Raw genomic sequence first — 22,213 nt, forward strand, 5'->3', positions numbered from 1 at the left:
AGACATTCATGAGAGTGCTTATAGAAAGGTCTTTTTAGTCCCTGACAGCTCAGTAGAAGATGTTCAGGCTCAGGGTGTAACAACAGGCTTTGTATGGGCTGATCTTTGGCCCAAAGCCCTTCTGCTTCCCATTCTTCAACAGCAGTCCCTCACCCTTACATCTGACATTTATTCATCTTTTTGCTTTGTATCAGCAAGAGACCACGCTATCCAAAAATGCTTTTTGATTCCTCCACAAGCAAGTGGATTTTTTAAGGGTTACTCTCCATTTCCTTCCTAAATAAAGCAACCAAACTTTCGCTGCATGCTTGGCCCCACCACATCTGCACGCCACTTGCTGAATTGTAATGAAAACGTGACCCTGGTCGTAAGTGCTTACAGACACCCGTGCTTGCAATGACCAGCTGGCTTCCAACACAAACTGGAAATACAGACCAACCCAGCCGCTTGTATGATGCTAGAATTCCAGGAAGGGGAGGAATATTTAAAAGCTGTTGTGTTTGGTGTTTGGGGTAGAATCACAGAATCATTCAGGTTGGAAAAGCCCTCCAAGCTCATCTGGTCCAACCATCCCCTACCACCAATGTCACCCACTAAACCATGCCCCTAAGCACCATGTCCAACCTTTCCTTGAACACCCCCAGGGATGGTGACTTTATCTAAGGCTAAACCATGTGCTTTCACAAGTGTTGTAAACTAGCAACGCCCTACCAAGCACTAGAAATGTGTTGGTTTTGTTTGTTTGTTCGTTTATTTTGTGTGTGCGCGTGTGTTTTGTGGGTTGACATATTCAGGCCTCTCCGACGCCTTTTCTGCTGTTCATTCTTTGCTTTTCTCTGCTGGAGCAATGCATTAATTAGCATGTTAGGAAAGGACTGATTCCAACAAACTCTGTTGGGATCTATTCCTCAACAAGGAATACGGCTCAGAAAGAAGCGCTCAAAAAAAGATGCAATTATTTGGACTAATCCAGCAAGTTTGATAGTCACAGCACCACGTCTGCACTCTGTTGAATGCTGATTAATGTACTCAGGACCCATCAGAGCATGCACACACATCATCCAGGGGATGTCCACAGAGCAACATTGATAGGACAGGGACCTCCTGGGCACAGGGCCACCCCACAGACTTCTCTTCCAGGGAGCTGCAGACACAGGCACAGACACTGTCCCCACACCAGCCTTTGCAGACTCCCACCCATCCCCCTGATGCCATCCCAATATCCTAACTGCTCTCCCAACTAAATGACAGATGTGGTGAAGGGTGATGAAGAGCATGAACCCCTGCCTGCAGTGGCAAGAGATGTCAGAGGACGGAGAACGAGAATGACTTGTATTTCCTCACGCGGGTGAGGAAATAGAAATGTCTTGTATTTAGACTGAAGGAAGATTAAGGCATGAACTTTTGGTAGCTCTCAGTGGTGCAGTCTGAGGAGATGGAAGGATAATGGGATCACAGGGTCACAGGATAATTCAGGCTTGAAGGGGCCACAGGAGGGCCCTAGCCCAACGTCCTGCTCACAGGAGACTACAACATCACACCAGGTTGAGCAGGAGTTTATCTAAAAATGTGCATTTAAAAAAATACATATATTTACATAAAAATTGCATTACTCCATAATATCTAGGCAAGCCTTAGCAGTTTCTGCCTCAAGTGTGCTGTCTGGTAGCGTCAATACATAGAGGAACTGAAGACTTCAATGCAGGGAAGGAAATGACAACCAGAGGGGTCATACCAGATGGACTGATGGTGAATGGAGTAGTGGGGAAATACAGGTGTGCAGAAAGCACATGGCACAGTGGGGTGCCAAAACCAACAAAGTCAGTAAGCCTCTACCTGAAAAGACCATTTTTTACCCACATAGGTTATCTTCTGGCAAACCCAGCAGATACATCTTTCTTCCTACTTCTAAAACCAACACAAAACCACAGTTCTATAAAACCTTTTTCATAAAGGAACAACTAAAAATATTAGAGAATACTTGAAGAAGATGAGCCTGCAGAGTGCAGAGGACGTAAAATAATAGTCTCTGGTATCAGCCTCTAAAAGCTGACATTCACTGATAATACTGTTAACATTGCCTGGGATGTTGACTATAATTTCAGTGAGAACATGAGTCTATTACTGTCAAGGCAGTACCAGGCATGCACTTTTTGGCAAACTGGAGGGAACACGAACTGGTCTCACTGTGAAATGTGTATTTCAGTCACCGTCTCAGTGATCCCTTTCCCTTGTAACCTCTGCAGGGTCTCATCTTTACCCTTGGTTCACCCTTCTCTCCCAAGATGCACGGGCAGGGATGGGATGCTTCAGGGCTTTTGCCACGTGAGCTTTTTCTATTCAGGACATAGGTTAAAAAAAAAAGAAGTCGGAATTTTCACCGATCCAAATGGAGAGGGTAATAACAGGTTAGCAATCTGTATCACCCTTCACTTCTGTAATGCTTCTTTTCCCCTTTCTGAGTTAAAGACTCATGGATATTAGTAAAGTGCAGCAGCTACCATCATGAAATAAGGAAAAAAAGGGTTCTTACTGTACCATGATCTGAAGCAATGTGCTGCTGGAAGGAAAAACAAACAAACAAACAAACAAACAAAAAAAACAATACCTTATTTTCTAACCTAAAATGAATAAAAAAGAAAGCACGGCACTCAAAGCAGGAGGGCAAGAAGTCAAATCCTCAGTAACAGCTCTTGAGAGTCCTGCTAGGGGATCTTGCCTTATTGATGGACTATTGATCTCCATTGTTATTAATTAGCACCGAAGAGTGAACTGCTCTAACCCAAATAGTAGGTGAGAGTGGTAATTCCCCTTTGGGGCAGCAAATCGCATCTACAAAAATAGTTGTATCGATGAGGCAGATGATGTTTGCACTGTCTGCGCTAACAGAAATAGCAGCAAGATATTACCTTTCTTGAGACAGTCATCATTTGGCAACAAAAAATAGGCAAAAATGCAGCAAATGGAGGTGGAAAGCAACACGTTTTTAACAAAGGAAATATTAACACTTTCGTGAGAGCATTTGCAGAAGATAAACTCTATTTCACTAGAAGCACTAGAGATCTCTCTCCAGCTCTCTACCTTACCAATGTACAAACAGCCTTCAGCTCAGCTCAGTTTCTGTGGATACATATGCAGATGTGTCCGCCCAAAATTCAGATTATTAGCAAAATAATGTGTATGTTAGCACTATTTTCTCCTTCTGCAGAGGAAATACTTCATTTTTAGTAGGTGTTGAAGTCCATCACTGTTCAGCAAAGCTCTTAAGACTTACTTACATACGATTTGCTGAATCAGGGCTTTCATTGCTAGCTCCGTGAAAACTCACTGAAAGGAGGAGTTCACAAAGAGAAGGATTTAGGGTGAAATTCTCTGACGCTAACAGTCCCTGGATAAGGCAATGGGAATCTAAAAAAAGGAAAATTATCTCTAGTACGCAGTGGAAACCTCACCAATTTAGTTAAAAGCACTTCACTATACACAGTACCATCATAAGGTTACACCTGAGACACAAGAAATACCCAGGGCTAAAAATAGCTTTTATATATTACTGTCTCTCTGTCTTGTGAAATCCTAGCTCATCCACATAACCCTGATGAAATGCTGATTGCAAAAATATACAAGCATTAACCATTTCCATGAGGAGAGGAAAAAGTACAGTTGTACCCAGTCCCTAAGAAAAAGTTTGGAAATGTGCAAGTAGCCTTAGCAAAAATGTTGTCTGAGCGGAAAGGATATGACGGAAGAATTTTCAGTTTGTATAACTGGCAGTATTTCATTTTGTGTCTCCTGTCTATGTCTCTGGATGTATTGGGCTTATAGGCCAGATGGATGTATAACAACAAACTTACAGCAGTTGTATTCAGTAAACAGTAGAAATAGAAGGAGATACAGCAAAAACTCTCCACAGCTGCATGAGACTTTCAGGCGTTTGTCTTTTGAACATGCAACTACCACCCACACCATCTTCCAGGTTATTATGGTCTATACTCCAGGGAAATGATCCAGACTGCTCAGGTATTTGATATGGACTGGCTGAACACCACACCGTGCAAGGCTAGCAGAATTGACGAGCTATACGGACATTGCACAGCACTTCACTTGGAACCCCTCTGGGTCCCATGTGATGCCTCTTCATCCCTGAAACAAAATCTTATTTTTATGTGTGTTTTCTCTGTGCGAGGTGGCAGGTAGCATGAGAAACCTGTGTCAGAGCTTGCTGGAACAATTTTCTTCTAGCGTGATGGTGAAGCTCCTCTAGCATGATGATGTTCTGGGCTCTAGGACATGATAAAAAAAGTATATGACAATTTTAGGCAGCACTGAGAACTGTACTGGATGGAAAAAAACAAACTTAAGGTAATATGTGATTTTACTGGCTTGCTGGAGAAGACCAAGAAGCAGATTTTCCCTCCTGAGGGCTGAATCTATTGGTCAGAGTTCCTGAGGTGGAGGCTTGCAGTACATCTCTTAAAGCAGTTTCATCCAAGAAGCAGTAAGTTTGTGAGCTCTGAGAGCTCTGTGGCATGAGCTAAAACACAGGATGTGAGGACACGTGCGCGATTCTCACCAGAAGTGCTTTTCTCATTCAACACAAAACTTTTGAACAGACGCACCCTCAGGTAACGTGCTCCACAAGGAAGCCTGGAAATGAACTTGCACACGTTCAGTGTAGATGCTTGAGAGAGCATCATCTGGAGTGCAACCGAGTGAGTCAAACTGACAGAGAAAACACCAAAACAGCACTGGCCCATTCAGGGCAGAAGCTCTGAAACTCCAATTAATGCAACCTTTCATTTCTAACTGGTGTGATTCTGGCAGTTTGGAGGCAGGAGTCGACATGCTAAGGACGTGGAGATTGACTAGGAAGCATTTTGATGTGAAGGCAAGTAATTTAGTTTTTGAACAATGCATAAATATGCAAGCCACAAGAGCAGAAACAGGGGCAGAACAGGTAAATCAGTATGCTAAGAAGCCGGTCTCTGCACGAGTCTGCTGGGATAGGCTGTTTTTTGTTCTCAATATTTGCTAAGGCTTCTTCACATTTTCAAAAGAGCCCAGCTGTTATTTCCACATATCTCTTATTTTGCCCTCAGGCTTGCACAGTTTCCCACAGAATTTACCCTTAATTCTCCTTATTCCTTCTCTTTCCTAAATGTCAGTGAAGACTAAAGAAAATTGTTGTGATCAAATCATCAAATCAATAGGGCTGCGGCTGTACAAGGACAGAGAAGATGCCCGTTCTCAGGCTCTGCAACTGCAGGTATGCACTTCTCTGCATCCACGTTACTAAGTCCTCTTACCCCCTGAATGGGGTGGCTGCAGCCAAATTGTTTTTGGAGAATACTAACTCTCAAAATGTGTTAATATTTGGGTAAGCACTGGGAAAAAAAAACGTGCTAGGATATGCCCTAACAACTTAGGAGTGTAATGAGTCAGTTCCGGTGCCTGCTAGTGTTCCTTGATACTCCTTAATTTACTAGTGTAGGAATTACCTAGAAATCTTTCCATCAGTGCTTGTAACCTTTGAATTGGATCCATGGGAGTTTAACACATTTCTTACGTTCATCTTTGGTACGACACCAAGATCCTGTGCACAGTCTGCTGCTGTAGCAGAAGGGAATTAACAAATGGGGAAGAATTGAGAAAAGAGCACCGAGGTGGCTGAAAAGCAAGGGAGAGCGACTTGTGAAGAGGAGGATAACTGTTAGCACTCGAGGAGTTTAAACACCAAAGGGGAAGAAGAATTATTTGCAGGGTCCAATAGAGTTTTACTAGGTGTTAAGCGCTGAGAACGAGTAAGGAATCTTTAGCGAGAATAGAGGGAAGCATTTCATCAACACTGAAGTCTGCTGGACCGTGAAATAGTCTCCCAAAATAAATAGTGGCAGCCCTACAGCCCGGGTCATTTTAAATTAGACTGGCCAAAGTACTTGAGCGGATTCTCCAGGGAACAACTCAATACCGGGTCCCAGGGATGGCCATGTCAACCTCTGATGGGCATGATAATGAGGCTCCCCAACACTGCTGTGAGCAGAGTGCATTTGAACGCTGTTTGACACTTACACGGCAGCAGATCTTTCACGTACGGTGCTTGTCATGATATCATGTTATTTATACATTACTTTGAGTTGAAAAGTCTGTGTGAAGAGGCGAGCAGAGCCCTCGTAAGTCAAACCCCTGGACTATCGAAGCTGATGAAATAGCTTGCATTAAACCTTCTAAACGGTTAGCATCAGTGAGAGATTTTACTGAAAATACCCCTCAGCAAGAAATTATACGTAGTAATGAGTGAACAAGGAACATGTTCGAACAAACAAACATACTCTGACAGACTCTGTGGGGCTTTTTCTTATTTTATTTTTATTGTATTTCATCTTCTGTCTGGTTCCAAATGCTTGACTGACAGGAGTGTAAGTTGGCATCTATCACTTCTCTTCAAAACAGATAGGAAATGAACATCAACATTTCTCAACACCAATCCATGGGGAACAGGCTTTCCTAAAAATAAGAGCATCTCACACCTGTTGCCACAGCCTATTCAGCTCATCTTCTCTTTTGCCAAGAGAGGTATCAGCTAAAATGAAGTTCTGTTGTTTTCTTTTGTTTTCTCCAGGATATCCTCAACTGATGATCAGAAACTAGATGGAGGTGTTCTCGACGTATACTCACTTCCCACAAGCAAGCAAAGCATCATCTCTCATGCTCTGATGACCAGATATTACTGGAGAAACCTGTCTGCCTTCTCATATTAGCCACATTAATGCTTGAGTTCTGCATCATATATTAAAAAAGAAAAAAAAAAAAAAGAAAGAAATGGAAACCTGTGGAAATACCCCTTGGACCAGGGGATCCTTTCTGTGATGTTTTGCTTCTTCTGGCCTACATGAGGAAACAACACTTTAAACAACTTATTCTCCCAATTCTCTCTGAGATGTAGGATGACACTCTTATCCTCGTTTCAATAAGTGACTTAAGATCAGTATGATGAGCACCCAGGTCACATAGGCTGATGGCAGAATTGACATTGAACTACTTCCAAATGCTTTCCTAGCACCCTTTTGTTAGGGAACTCACCATGGGCACCTGCAGCTGATGGTCTCCCATCTGTAATGTCCACCCAGTTAGTGCTGATTTATCACCAGACTGTGTTTCAGCCAGACTCACCTTATAATCATTTGGTCTGAGTGACTGAACTCCTAATTGTTAAGTAATTTGGTAATTACATTTATTTCTATAAAGTGCCTGACATCTGCTGCCTTTCAGGGCTGAGAGGTGATATGATCAGTCCTGGTAATGTCAGGTTTGGTAGCCAACAAAATGGGCAGCTGCCTACCCCCATGGGCTGAGCTGTTATTGCTGCTGGTCCTCCTGTGGGGATGGAGAATAAAATGGGCGTAGGGAGCTCAGGATAAATAAAGTGGCCTTTGCTATTACAGGCACAACCCTTCCCAACAGCAGGAGCTCTTCAAATATGCCCTTGGATAACATTGGTAGTAGGGTGATGGTTGGACCAGATGATCTTGAAGGTCTTTTCCAACCTTATTGATTCTATGACATTTCTGTCCTGGCTGTTCCCCACTGTAGATGGTAATAGCATGCTCACTGCTGCATTATCAGCCCAGGAAGCACAGGAGTGGGATGTGAGGCTCCTGTAGAAAGGGACAGAAGGTTGTGGAAGAGGTGGGATGACCTGATGGAAATGGTCATAGTGCCTGGCAGGGCTTCTTCTCCTCCTCCTCTCTCATCACCTCTGGACCAGCTGTGTCTGTATTGGAAGGATCACCAGAGGTCGTCTGAATCAATACTGCATTTAGCACTTTGTTTTCTGTAGGTCTTTCCAGTCACCAGGCAAGGTTCCTCATTCGGTGGTTATCCATTTCTTCTCAAAGTTTTAATTCTTCCCCCCTGACCACAGGTGCCAATGAAAAGGCACAGGGGGCTAAATTATATCCATTTGCTATGGCAGAGCTTGTGCCAGCACTGAGCACTGACAATGCACATTACAGTTCAGCTCATGTATTTCTGATGGCACATTTTACAGTGCTATATATAAAGTTGTTATGGCATCTATTATTCACTGCCAATACAGTTCAAGTTAAAATAGGTTTTATATAACAGTTCAAAGCAATATTTTAAGAAATAACACTTGTGTCAAGGCTGCTGTGTCCTACCAGATTTTGACATTTCCAAGCAATAAAGATCTTTATCCAAAATGTAAGGTTTTGGCGAGACATCTCCCTTGCAGACTTCTCTATTTTTAATCTGCAAGCAATATCAAAAGAAGTAGATTTAAATAAAATGAACAGCCAGCTGAACTTCTGACATGGCTGTTATCTTTCTAGGTAGAAACTGTGAACACTGAAAAGTGCCTCAAGGGACGTTCATGACAGAGAACAATGTCCCATTAACCTGCACCTCTGAAGAGATTCTAGAGATGTGGAAAACACAGAAGTGGGAAAGAGCCATTGGAACATTAAGAAGATATCTATTATGGACCCAATTTTATATCTGTTTTTCAGGACACGAGATGGCAAGAGAATTCATTTCCTCATTCCTTTAGCAATGAAAAAACGTTTTTATATGTGTTCCTGCAAAAAGGACAAATTCAATGTCTCCAAAAGAAGAGGCCCAACACTGGTACCAGCATCACGAGCTTCTCTGAAGTTATGTGCTTATCAGTGTGCCCCAGAAGACACAATGTTCTAGCAATGCTCTGCTTAAGACCTGCGTGTTTCTGGTGCTAGATACTCAGAAAAGTAACAATCCCAGTAAGGCCAATCTACTTGCATAAAATATGTTTTGCACTGCTCTGTTCTTCATTCTGGTCCCCAAAGAGCACAGGAGTACAAATGCTATATATCAATTTGGTGATAAATTTAGTTTATTAGTTGGGTTTGACAGTTAAGAATAATGTTTCCTCTTAGCCTTCCTGGTTAGTTACTGGTTTCGAAAGCATATTGGGAAAAAAAAGTTGTAAGGGTGACTTTGAGCTCAATGAGTCCCTTCTCCGTACACCGACAACTTCTAATGAAATTGGGGAAGTTTTAATGTACAAGATGAGTCTTTTCACAAGAAATATGTTCATGTGGGTCAACAAACAGAAAAACAAAACCCAGTGAAAATGATTTAAAAGCACCATCTGCTTATTCAAATACAGCTGGGGAGAGGTATGATGCAGTCCAAAAATCCATTTCATTTTCATTATATTTCTTTCAAAAGAGATGTTAAATAAAATACTGCTGGGCCTAAATGCTTTCCTCCTGGGGAGAAATGTTTTAGCTGCATTTGAAATAACGTATGTGGAATGCAGTCCTGCTTACTGGATAAACACGGATCTCAGATAGCAAAGCAAAATGGATGCAGCTATGTTGGGGACGAGGAAAAACAACTGGTAAAAGCAGTGCACACATTCTTGGGAAGCACAAGTCTGAACTTCACTAATTGCAAAAGTCAAATAGGTTATTCAGAGGGAAGTTAATATTAAGCAGAAAGGTAAGCAGAAGCTACCAAATCAATAGATATGCAATCTGCAAAATACATGAGCACTGCATTTATTGAGAAGTTGTATAGCACTGGGACTATATTCACCCAAACTCCTTGGCTGTCTCCTCAGCTTTCAACACCAGCAGCTTTCCTCCAGTTTCCACAAGCCACTGGAAAGCAGCTCTCAGGATGCACAGAGGTGTACAATACAGAGAGGAAACAGCAGAAATCACCCTGAGTACCCGTGCATGGCCACGTGGTCCAGCGTGGCACCATGCAGAAATACCTTACTGTGGCACAAACACAGAATTTTAAACCGTAAAATAAGGACTACTTTTTTTTTTCTTTTTTCTTTTTTTTTTCCCTGGGAATGAAACAGGGCAGGATAAAGTTGAAAAGAGAAAAGCAGTGACTATATTTTAGAATAAACAATCACAACATCCTTCTAATCCACAACACGATACAGAAATACCATTGCATCCATCCTTCTTGCACATCACAGTACAAGATCATGTCAAAACATGCATCTTCTTGCAACAGAGTTCCCTAGAGTTTGTCCTGGTGGGTGCAAAGAGATTCCCCAGGTATGAAAAGTTAATTCACTCCCAAAAATACTCAATGTGAGAATATTCTTTCACAATTTCATCCCTAGTAATGCACACAAGTGCACAAAGGTCAATCATCTCTATTCAGCAAACCATAACAGAGATTAGATGTACGCTAACCTCAACCCACTCCTATAAAACCATCAATATTTCCTACTTACAGGATTGACTCATATGTAACTATCACTGTGTGCAAACAGAGGTCAAACCTTCACAGCACCATTCTACAGCAGGAACATTTGTCCTCTTTTACCACTGTTAACTCAATCACAATTCCTGCTACACCACAACCAAAATCCATTCTGATAAAATTAGCTCAATCCCATTAAAGGACAAAGTATAGTCCTTAATTAAATGTTCTGATTTATTCTGAAGCCCTCTTTTTTTGGTTCAGCTTGAGTTTAGGCCTGTAAAAGCATACACATTAGAAAGATTTTATGTTCTAGTTTTTACTCATTTATTAACTAAATTTGGGTAACAAGAGTTTCCGAAAGCATAGAAGAGAGGTATAAAAAGAAAAATGTGGGATGTTTAACTCATTCAGACCTCTTTTTGTTCCCTTTACCATATTATATTTATAGCACCTCTAATAATAAAAAAAAAAAGTGACGAAAAAGAGTATGCCTTCTTTTACCTATATTAAGAATATCCAAACACTGTGACAAAGCAACAATTCTCGAAAAAAATCAACTTATTTCATCTACTTATTATTCTCTCTAATGAGAAAGATGAATATTTTCTGTCCCAAACTTCAGTTTCAATTGTTTCTACAACACACCAAGAAAGTTGTTTTGCTGTTCAAAAGCAAGTTCAACTAAACTACCTTACTACAGGCCGTTATGGAAGAAGAAAATACCAGCCAATGAAAATTAATTACTACTTGCCATTTTTATTACAGGTCATATAGGTTTCTAGTTCTTCCTTCTGCCACTCAGTTCCAGTTTTAGAAATGCCTGGTAATCTCTCCTACATGTAGCGATGATGTACAGGCAGCCACGTTAATTAGCATTTCTTTTGTCACGTTGAGCAATGCAGAACACAAGGAACCTGCACTTCCAGCTCGCAAGCCCACGACAAGAGGAGGTTACTGACCTCAATCTGCTGAATGGCCTCCTCCCGCTGACGGATGGCCTCCAGATCCTCTTCCGTGATTTCTGAGAGCAAGGCTTGATCCTGGCTCTGGTTTTGCCACATGCCATCTCCTCCGTTAAAGATCTTCTCATCATCAGCGAGGTCAGAGAAGGGAGTCCTAGGGCTCTGCTCAGGTGGGGGAATAGAAAGAAAGCAAAGGAAATTTAACTGTGGTTCAGTTTTATACAGCCCTCTCGCAGGAAAAGAAAATAGTCGTACAATAGATTACATAAACCATAGTGAAAAGGTGAAGAGAGTAACTGGAAGTCACATGAGAGAACACATATCAGGTCTTGAGGAAGAGTTAGGACCTGAAGCCAGATCTCTTGAGCTACGTTAGAGCCTCAGCAGCCAGTTTCTGTTTTCTGACAATTCTCACAGAACAAAACATTTACATGCAGCTGAAAAAAAACATACATTTACCTCATTGATTTTACTGTAAAACCTTCTAGAATTAGATGTTTTCTCAGATGTATATAAGCCCTATGTGTCTGCCTTGAAGACTTTACAGTCCAACTTCCAAAAGAAAACAAAGATGCTATCTTGTTTATTTATGAGAAACTATAAATACAACTAAAAAAAAAAAAGCAAGGCATTGATTATAATGTTCCTGCACAGTCATCAGTATGAGAACCTCACAGCCTCACAGCTTTATGGTGTTTCCTCTGTAGAGCTGACTTGCTTTTGCTTCAACATCAGAAACTAATTTCTAGGTAGCTAGATGCTCGTGTTGCCTTCAGGAGCTGTGCTTGTGTTCTGAGCCAGGTTCAAAGAGCCTGCTTGTGATCCAACTCATCTACACTGTGGAGGTTTTGCAAGGTCTTCTCATCCTCCCAGCCTTTAGCTTCTGCGCCTATAGAGACGATTCAGTATAGACAGGACTCAAGAGAATGAACTGACACGAGGTTGGTGTGGACGGTCCAGAGGTCGAGTCCAAGTCCTAAACTAACAGGCACCGCAGAAGGCTCCAGTCGTACAAGTTCATGGGTATTTAACTTCAAATAATGCACGTAGTCCTTCAAACTGGCCTTGATTTGAGCTCTGACTCCCAGTCAAAAGTTACAATAAAAAGACATTGAAACTGCTTCCAGCACTATGAAGTTGAAAGACGAAATGGCAGTTGCTACAGCACGCTCTTGACCTGAATGTCCCCAAAGTCCCCAAAAACTACAGGAGAAAACAGGCACAACCATTGAGGAGCGTGCTCAGTTCTCTGAATCTGGACTTACCAGAAACACAATCGCTGGGGCTCTTCAAGGAGTGGTGTTTGAGAAATAAAGGCCTTTGCTCTCTTGCTACAGCTAAGTTCTCAAAGTCGTTAAATGCCCTGAATTCTCCCAAATTGGACAGGATGCAAGGCCATCACGTAGCTTGTTGGAAGGGCGCAGAAGGACTGGAAGACTGTAAGGACTGCAATGGAAGTCGCAGTGGAAAAAAATGTCAAATCACCTAGGCATGAACGAGAAACCTAACCGATCATGCAAGAGGGAGGCAGGAAAATGAGCAAAAAAAGCCACTTATAAGGGGTTTTACTTCGTGCTGCTCTGCTTAGAGATCTGCCTTGGAGGAACTGTGAAGGAGGCATAGAGAAAATGGGTAGTTTTTAACTATTACTGTCACATTTAGACACGCAAACTAGCTAGATTTTGAAGAATATCAGGCACCTGGAAACTGTTATTTAACTCTTTAAAAAGTGTATAATTTCTGCATTTGGAGACTAAAGAACTTTTGCCTAAATATAGACTTTGCCTAACAAAAGCAATTCATTATTATTATCACCATTGTCTAGTTGCAGACGAAGAAAATTATACAATGTGATGAAGTAAGTAGGGTAATGGAAGAAGTAGAAGCATGCAGAAAAAATTGGCAGTATAGAGTCAAGTATATTTCAAACATATAAACAGAAGATCAAAATATTTGACATGAACATCTTTGTTTCACCTTCTGCTTCCCTGGGATCTGTTATCTACAGAGAAAGGGTGTGTTACAGGAAGAAAATCATCATTTAAAATGAGGTTAAAAATGCATTTACACTTTAAAAGACATATTTTAATAGGATTACAATACTCTGGGGGGGTTTATTCACCAATTATTGTGTGCCTCGGACACTAACTTATCTAGTTGAGTGTTTCACTGCCAAAAACCTATATTAATGGACTCAAGAAGAAAAGAAAACACACCATGGGGTATTCTAATGCTTCGTTCTTAGTGATAGAGGAGTTCTTGCATCTTCACCAGTTATACTACACAAGGTGATGAAGGCTGGAAGGGCTCATGTGTTTGACCTCTGAAGATGCAGGAAAGCAATGATCTGGTGAAGTGCTATGGTCACAAAGCTGCTGTACCATGGATTTAAATGCATGTGAATGGCCACCTTAATCCATGCTTCCCCATGCAGATATATCCATTTCAGTGGAAGATATCAAATTTGCTAATTACCAAATGTTTCCCATCCTGTTCTGAAGTGGGAGCACAGTATTAACAGGAGATTCAGCAATACAATAACCAGCTCCTCAAATGATATTAGTCCCTGCAATACTACAGTTGTATCACAAAGATGCTTGGTCTGGCTTCTGTCAACTGTATCTGTCATCCTCTCTTGTTGGTCCTACTATCTGTAAATAACCCCCAAATATAATACACGTAGAGCAATGCAAGTGATGCTGCTCAGTCATCTCTTACAAAAGCCGGCTATTTACGAGTTTAAATACATAATGGTCTAGAAACAGATGTTTTTCTCCAAACAAAGTAGTGGCTTAAGTTAATTTCAGAGCTGCTGAAGGCAATTATGTGATTTTGTGTCCTTAACATCTTTTGAGAAAACCCAACCACAACTGCTGAATGAACGAGTGAACTGTGAAACAACAGAATGCAGGGGGTCTCAAATTGCCTCCCAGCCACGAAAACGGCTCCATAGTAACCTTAACTGTAGGCATCATGACCTGCTAGGGGGATCTGTATGGCGGCCGGCTGTGCAGAGAAATTAAAAGTGATTTTGTGGTTGTTGATGCTAGAGTGTCCCTCATTTCAGTGATAAAGTGAACAAATCCTGGATTTGGAAATGAGAAGAAATCTAATGACTTAATATTTCTGATTGAAAACTGTGTATAAGTGGGTTTATCAGTGTATTTCTTTCCCTTTAGAGTTTTGCTCATTGCCATGTCTGACAAAATCTCTTATTTATAGCAAGAAGAAATATGATGGAGGGCACTCATTGAGCCTCCACAGATAAAGTTCCTTTTGACAATGCACTGCAAGGGGCCATAACTCCCCATACAGGCATTTCTGCATTAAATTTGATTTAGTGCCAAATTTTATGCCCTGTGAATCTCTATGTAATTTTCTGTTGGATTTCCTTTCATAAATTGTTAATTGGATGTGTTTGAAGTTGCTCTTTTGTTGAAATTTGCCTGTGGCAGATTTTTGTCAAGATGTATCTATAAACCAGACACTGCCTGTGAAAAAAAAATGATAGGAGAGAAAAAGTTGAGTTTATCTGATATGCTCAGTAGTTCTTTTAAAACTAAATTCTTAGGACTGAGGGTCATACTTTGTTGTTATTCATCATATCTGAAAAATTATGCCCCAGCACAACATTTTTTTCTGTTGGATAAAATCTCTTCACTGGGATAAAATCATTCCTGCTTACAACTACATTTTTTTATCAGATTTATTCTACAAATGGGAAGATGCTATATGCAGCTGCTGATAGAGGAAAGGGAAAAAAAAAAAGAAAAAAAAAAGTTTATCAGGAAGGGACAACTTCTGCCAGTATCTGTATTTTACCAGCCATCAAATCTTTACATCAGAAGCTGCACATCTGAGACCGCTCCGAAGACGAGTCCACCCAGCCAGCCCTGTGTCTGCTTCACTCCCCGTTTGTATATTATTTGGGACAAAAGAAGGGTGCTAACATGCACAATTTCTTCTCTACGTACACAGCAGTATCAGTAGTTTTACAGCCCATGTCACATAAAACCAGCAAGGAAGGGACTGAAATGACCTCTGTTAATAGGCTCTTAATTCCGCCCAGAAGCAGAAATCTAACCTGAACTACTCCTGCTATAATATCACCTAACCTGCGGGGTTCATCTTCAGAGAATTAGGGAATATCCTGCAGGTGGGTGCTGGTAACAATTCAGTCCTGTAGCTCTCTTTTACGTCTCTAACTTTACCGATGTAATTTCTGATTGCTCATTACAGGCTGTTCCCTTACCAGAGATTAAAATAATCAAGCAAACAAGGCATTTGGACAGGTACTACAGATAAAGGACACGATGTGTTGACTGGGTATAGGTGAGAAAAGACTCAGCACCAGTGAAAGGTTTAGTGATTTCAATGGAAAAATTCTTTTCCACACTTCAGCAAAACCTGGATCCGAAAACCATGAAGACGCAGCAAAATTGTAAGGCAGAAAGAGGGAGACACAAGCACACACTCTGCTCAGCTCAGATTAGATACAAGTCAGATGATTAAGGAGTCCGATGTGAGCTGCTATTGCAGCCTCTCACGGTCGCTCCAAAACTATCTGTAAAAGACGTAAATAACCAAGACTTATTGGAGCTGGGTTTACGGACTGTGTCCCCCAGATGAAGAACACAACCAGAGGGACAGAGGGATGAAGGGCTGAGGAGGACATTTGCACTTCTACCTTCAGCTTCTGTGTGAAGGCAATTGAAGAGGAGAACTAGGAAGAGGAAGAGCTCTCACTTTGCTACCCTAGGATGGATGTGACAGCATTGCTATTGCCAAAACAAGGAAGGCGAGTCTCCTAACTGGATTGAAAACCTAACTCTGGAGTGTGAGAAGGAACACAATATGTTTCTGGCTACTTCTCCACTCAAGTGCCTACTTCAATCAGTTAGAGCTGTCCTCATTATCGCATGGTTGGAAGACACTCATGACTGAAAGCTGTCTCATTTATTCTAGATCATCCTGCAAGGTCTTGGAGTTATTAATGTGCTGAAATATTTCACATTATTGTGCTGAAATATTATTATTGCATTATTATTTCACATTATTGCTCTGAAACACAAAATTCATTATGCACTTTCTGTTACTGAAAGTTCACTGAAAAATAACCAAAATCATGAAATTAGGATCAATGCAGGAAGAAGGGGGCTGGCGACTGGCTCTACTACACAGGGCCACTTGCCTCAGCTCAAAACCATCCCCAAACAGAAAATAACCTTCCTTTTCTATGCACATCATAGCTCACAAATTCCCTGATCACCCCCAAGTTTACAGAAGCCCAGGTAGAAGTCGTCTCACTAATAATAAGCTAATTTTGTAGTATGTATTGCAGGTTGTTCCACGGAAACCTTTTGCAGCCAGGAAAATAAGAGTATTTTAGAGGTCTTACACGCCTCAGGCAGCACACCAAGGAAAGGTGCTCTGTCTTCTCCAGTCTCCAGAAGCTTCCCGTGCCTCCAGCAGGGATATGGCCAGCTCAAACAGTAATCAACGCACCTCCCACACCTCCTGCAAGCTCTCACATCTCCTTGGGTAACATTTTGGCTCTGGCTTTCACACAAAATGCAAATGCAGAGATGTTTATCTCCTGCTTTATAGTATGTATAGACACATAAACAGCCAGGCTACACTTTATGAGGATATCCTATTCTCGCTAGCATCCAGGCTCAGAGATTCGCATTTTATTGCATGTAGAATAATGAGGCCAGAGTGCCTGCATTAAAGATCAATAAAATACTTTGCATGGAGGACCACTGTGCAGAATACTGCCGTCGTTACGCTACTTGCTTGTGCCTGACACATTTTTAATAGCACGTTGGCACTGCAAGCCGAATAGGACAAAAATGGCACGGAATAGCCAGTTTGGCCTGCCTATCTACAATATACAGCTAGGTTAAGAAGACAAATAAATCGAATTAGATAATCTTTCTCAAACCACCCTTCCAAAACAACTCACCCTGGAGTCTCAATGAGATTTAGAGCTGTTTCTCGCCAAGCAAAAGCCCAAAGCAATTACAGGTAGAAAGGCCTCAGGCAGGCACAGAACAAGCAGCCTGGGACCTCTAAATCTTTTAGAGGAGTGAAATAGTGATATTACAACTTTGCATTATCTTTCACACAGAAGATCGCAGTGGTGATTGGTAATCTGAGCTCTGTTATCTTAGGAGAGGAGCTTCCCACAACAACAGGGGAAGAAATGCAATCACAAATTAACCATTGCTTGCTCTTCCCTCTCACTCAAACGCTGGGCACATTTTAAACTACTGCCTTTAAGTCCTAAACAAAGGCCACTTTCAGGGGGATATTTTCCATCCTTCTTGCATGCATCTCTAACACAGGCAAATACAGAAATGCATTCAGCATTTTCTTCGAGTTATGTAAATGTGATTACTCTGCACCAATGTAGCATGAGAAAAAGCAGCATGCAAAAATTAGCATAAAGGGAAGGGTTGAAGTACATTTTTATTTAAATTAACTAGAATGTCTCATGTTTTGCTGTCTTCACTCTTGATCAAGTTGTTTACTTTTGAATGATGCGGGCCTGAAATTGAGCAAGAAAATCACCATTTCTACCAGCTTCCTGCTATGGAGTCTGCAAGAAATTACTAGTTTTAGGGAAAATGTAAAAACAGAAACTATTTTGCTGATTCGCTTTTCAGCATTTATAAATTCAATCATTCAAGTCTCTGCAGTCATGAAGACTAAGAAAATCCATTTAGTTTCCTGGAACTAGAAGAGACTTACTAACAGAGTACCCAGTTCATACCTCCTACTGTTTCTTTCTTCTTTATTTTTCCTTCAAGACTTTATTACTCCACCAAATTCATTTTGAGCAATCCTGACCTCAGCTCCTAGGGCTGCTCTAGTTCAGAGTCGATCTCACTGTACTCAGGGTTGGAGAATTAAATGACATGTCTGTGGTAGACGAAGAAAAGGAAAATAAACCAGAGGCCTGAGGTTTAGCTCTCTGATATCCAATGTGCTTTTAAGAAGTGCCGCGTATTTTCACCCCAAGGTGAAGACGAAATTTAGGAAGAATGCCCTTCCCACCAGGCTCAGGTGGTGGGGCTGACACCAAGCACAGCCTTAGGTCAGATAATTTGCCCATGGAAAGCGTCAGCTTCTACAGCAAATTTCGGCTGATCGCAAGGGCTACATTTGTCACTTATTTTCACAGAATCAGAGAATCATCTAGGTTGGAAGAGACCTCGAAGATCACCTAGTCCAACCTCTGACCTAACACTAACAAGTCCTTCACTAAACCATGTCACTAAGCTCTACATCTAAACGTCTCTTAAAGACCTCCAGGGATGGTGACTCAACCACCTCCCTGGGCAGCCCATCCCAATGCCTAACAACCCTTTCAGTAAAGAAGTTCTTCCTAATATCCAACCTAAACCTCCCCTGGCGCAACTTTAGCCCATTCCCCCTCGTCCCGTCACCAGGCACGTGGGAGAATAGACCAACCCCCACCTCTCTACAGCCTCCTTTAAGGTAGCTATAGAGAGCAATAAGGTCACCCCTGAGCCTTCTCTTCTCCAGGCTGAACAATCCCAGCTCCCTCAGCCGCTCCTCGTAAGACTTGTTCTCCAGACCCCTCACCAGCTTGGTCGCCCTTCTCTGGACTCTCTCGAGCACCTCCATGTCCTTCTTGTAGTGAGGGGCCCAAAACTGAACACAGTACTCGAGGTGCAGCCTCACCAGAGCTGAGTACAGGGCAACAATCACTTCCCTAGCCCTGCTGGCCACACTGCTTCTTATACAGGCCAGGATGCTGTTGGCCTTCTTGGCCACCTGAGCACACTGCTGGCTCATATTCAGCCGACTATCAACCAATACTCCCAGGTCCTTCTCGGCCAGGCAGCTTTCCAACCACTCATCTCCCAGCCTGTAGCGCTGCTTGGGGTTGTTGCGCCCCAGGTGCAGGACCCGGCACTTGGCCTTGTTGAACTTCATACAGTTGGCCTCAGCCCATCAGTCCAGCCTATCCAGATCCTGCTGCAGAGCCTTCCTGCCCTCGAGCAGATCGACACACGCACCTAACTTGGTGTCATCTGCAAACTTACTGAGGGTGCACTCGATCCCCTCATCCAGGTCATCGATAAAGATATTAAAGAGGACTGGCCCCAGCACTGAGCCCTGGGGGACTCCACTAGTGACTGGCCTCCAACTGGATTTGGCTCCATTCACCACAACTCTTTGGGCCTGGCTATGCAGCCAGTTTTTAACCCAATGAAGCATATCCCAGTCCAAGCCACGAGCAGCCAGTTTCTTGAGGAGAATGCTGTGGGAAACGGTGTCAAAAGCCTTACTGAAATCAAGGTAGATCACATCCACAGCCTTCCCCTCATCCACTAAGCATGTCACTTTGTCATAGAAGGAGATGAGGTTCATCAAGCAGGACCTGCCTTTCATAAACCCATGCTGACTGGGCCTGATCGCCTGGTTGCCCTGCAAGTGCCACGTGATGACACTCGAGATAATCTGCTCCATGAGCTTCCCTGGCACTGAGGTCAAACTAACAGGCCTATAGTTCCCTGGGTCTACCCTCCGGCCCTTCTTGTAGTTGGGCGTCACATTTGCTAGCCGTCAGTCGACTGGGACCTCCCCTGCGAGCCAGGACTGCCGATAGATGATGGAAAGCGGCTTGGCCAGCTCCTCCGCCAGTTCTCTCAGTACCCTCGGGTGGATCCCATCCGGCCCCATCGACTTGCGTACATCCAAGTGCTGTAGCAGGTTGCCAACCATTTCCTTGTGGATTGTGAGGGCCACATCCTGCTCCCCATCCCCTTCCACCAGCTCAGGGTACTGGGTATCCAGAGAACAACTGGTTTTGCCTCTAAAGACTGAGGCAAAGAAGGCATTAAGCACCTCAGCCTTTTCCTCATCTTTTGTAACTAAGCTTCCCCCCACATCCAGTAAAGGATGGAGATTCTCCTTAGGCCTCCTTTTTGTGTTGATGTATTTGTAAAAACGTTTTTTGTTATCTTTAACGGCAGTAGCCAGATTGAGCTCCAATGAGCTTTGGCCTTTCTAATTTTGTCCCTGCACAGCCTCGCAACATCCTTATAGTCCTCCTGAGTGGCCCGCCCTCTTTTCCAAAGATTATAAACCCTCTTTTTTCTCCTAAGCTCAAGCCACAATTCGCTGTTTAACCAGGCCGGTCTAGTTCCGCTCCGGCTCATCTTTGGGCACGTGGGGACAGACCGCTCCTGAACCATTAAGATTTCCTTCTCGAAGAGTGCCCAGCCTTCCTGGACACCTCTGCCCTTCAGATCTACCTCCCAAGGGACTCTGCCAACCAGTGTCCTGAACAGCTCAAAGTCAGCCCTCCAGAAGTCCAAGACAGCGGTTTTACTCGTCCCCTTCCTGACTTCGCCAAGAACAGAGAATTCTACCATTTCATGGTCACTCTGCCCAAGACAGATCCCGACCACCACATCTCCCACCAGTCCTTCTCTGTGAACAGAAGGTCTAGCAGGGCATCTCCCCTGGTAGGCTCTCTAACCAGCTGCGTCAGGAAGCTATTTTCCACACTCTCCAGAAACCTCCTAGACTGCTTTCTCTGGGCTGTGTTGTGCTTCCAGGATATGTCTGGGAAGTTGAAGTCCCCCACGAGAACAAGCGCTGATGATTTCGCAGCTTCTGCCAGCTGCCTGTAGAACTCCACATCCATCTCCTCATCCTGGTTTGGAGGTCTATAACAGACCCCCACCAGGATGCTCGCCTTGTTGGCCTTCCCTCTGATCCTAATCCATAGGGACTCAACCTTATCATTCCCAGCCTCAAGTTCCTCAACATCAAAACACTCTCTAATATAGAGAGCCACACCACCACCCCTTCTGTGCTGCCTGTCCCTTCTCAAGAGCCTATAGCCAGACATTGCAGCACTCCAGTCATGAGAGTGGTCCCACCATGTTTCCGTGATGGCAACCAAGTCATAGCCTGCCTGCTGCACGATGGCTTCCAGCTCCTCTTGTTTGTTACCCATGCTGTGTGCATTAGTGTAGATGCACTTCAGCTGGGCCATTGCCTCCTCCCCGGCCTTGCCATTGTTCCCCCTGGCACACCTCTAACCAGCCTTATTTTCACCCTGCATAACTCTTACAGATGCCCCATAAGCAAGAGAAGAAGCAGTTTGTCCTATTCCTATTTCCAGCCCTTCTCCTTTCTTTCCCTTGACTTGAGAACTGTATCTGCTATGCAGATAGGTGGTCCTGTGGCAACTTGAGTGAAATGAAACAGCAGCAGTGAAACAGAAGTATAAATTCCCCCTCTCTGTCACCTAACATCCTTTTATTTTCAAGCTCATTTTATTGAATGATGGAAGTCTGATCACAAATACCTAAACCCATCCTTCCCAAAGCCAGCTGCCTGTACTATCAGCAGCTTCAGGTGTCATCTCCATAAATGCAAAGCAAACAGATAAACGTTCCTTTAGGACTGTCTTGAAGAAGAGCATTCACCGGTATTTTTACAGCATCGCATCACATTTCTAAAGCTGTTCCTGCCCTTTCCTAGCTGTCTGAATTATATTCTCATCATTCTCTGGCTCCGCACAGCTCTGCTGCTGGCACTGTGTTTTGGCTGGCACTGCTGGCTGAGAGCTGTACTGTACGTCATCCCTGGATCCTGATGCTAGGCAGAAAACTCCCCTGCTTGCAGCTCCATCGCTGAGCAGCTGAAGCACCCAGCATTTCTGCAAATGGACCACGCTCACGAGAGCTCGCAGACACATCACAACTGCCTAGAAGGGACCGTGTTGTTTCTGCCTCCCGGTGTATGTGCCACGCAGCTGGAGAGCAGGTTCCTGCTAGAAAGGCAAACTAGAAGGCGAATGAGTCACTGGCTCACTCGTTAACACCTGTCTAGGGCAAAAAAAAAAAAATAAAAAGTGAGAAGCCTTTTCCTGGATTCACATGGAGGCGAGAGCCAAATTCAGCTTGGTTTCCTGCGGCAGAGACAACCCCTAGCAAGGGCGCAGTGCCACCCTTTAGAGCAGAGCAGGGGAAAAGTAG

At 43.1% G+C, this 22,213-nt stretch overlaps 1 protein-coding gene across 7 annotated transcripts in view; it reads right to left on the minus strand.

Annotated features, from left to right (window-relative positions):
• Positions 1–22,213, minus strand: part of TSNARE1 (t-SNARE domain containing 1) — a 462,920-nt gene that overhangs the window by 210,035 nt on the left and 230,672 nt on the right. For all 7 annotated transcript variants that reach the window (XM_066990792.1, XM_066990788.1, XM_066990790.1 and 4 more), the window contains one exon: positions 11,184–11,348. In XM_066990792.1, coding sequence (XP_066846893.1) covers positions 11,184–11,348 — 165 coding nt within the window. The remainder of the gene's footprint in view (positions 1–11,183; positions 11,349–22,213) is intronic.

Source organism: Anser cygnoides, chromosome 2 (genome assembly GCF_040182565.1).
Source record: "Anser cygnoides isolate HZ-2024a breed goose chromosome 2, Taihu_goose_T2T_genome, whole genome shotgun sequence".
NCBI lineage: Eukaryota > Metazoa > Chordata > Aves > Anseriformes > Anatidae > Anser > Anser cygnoides.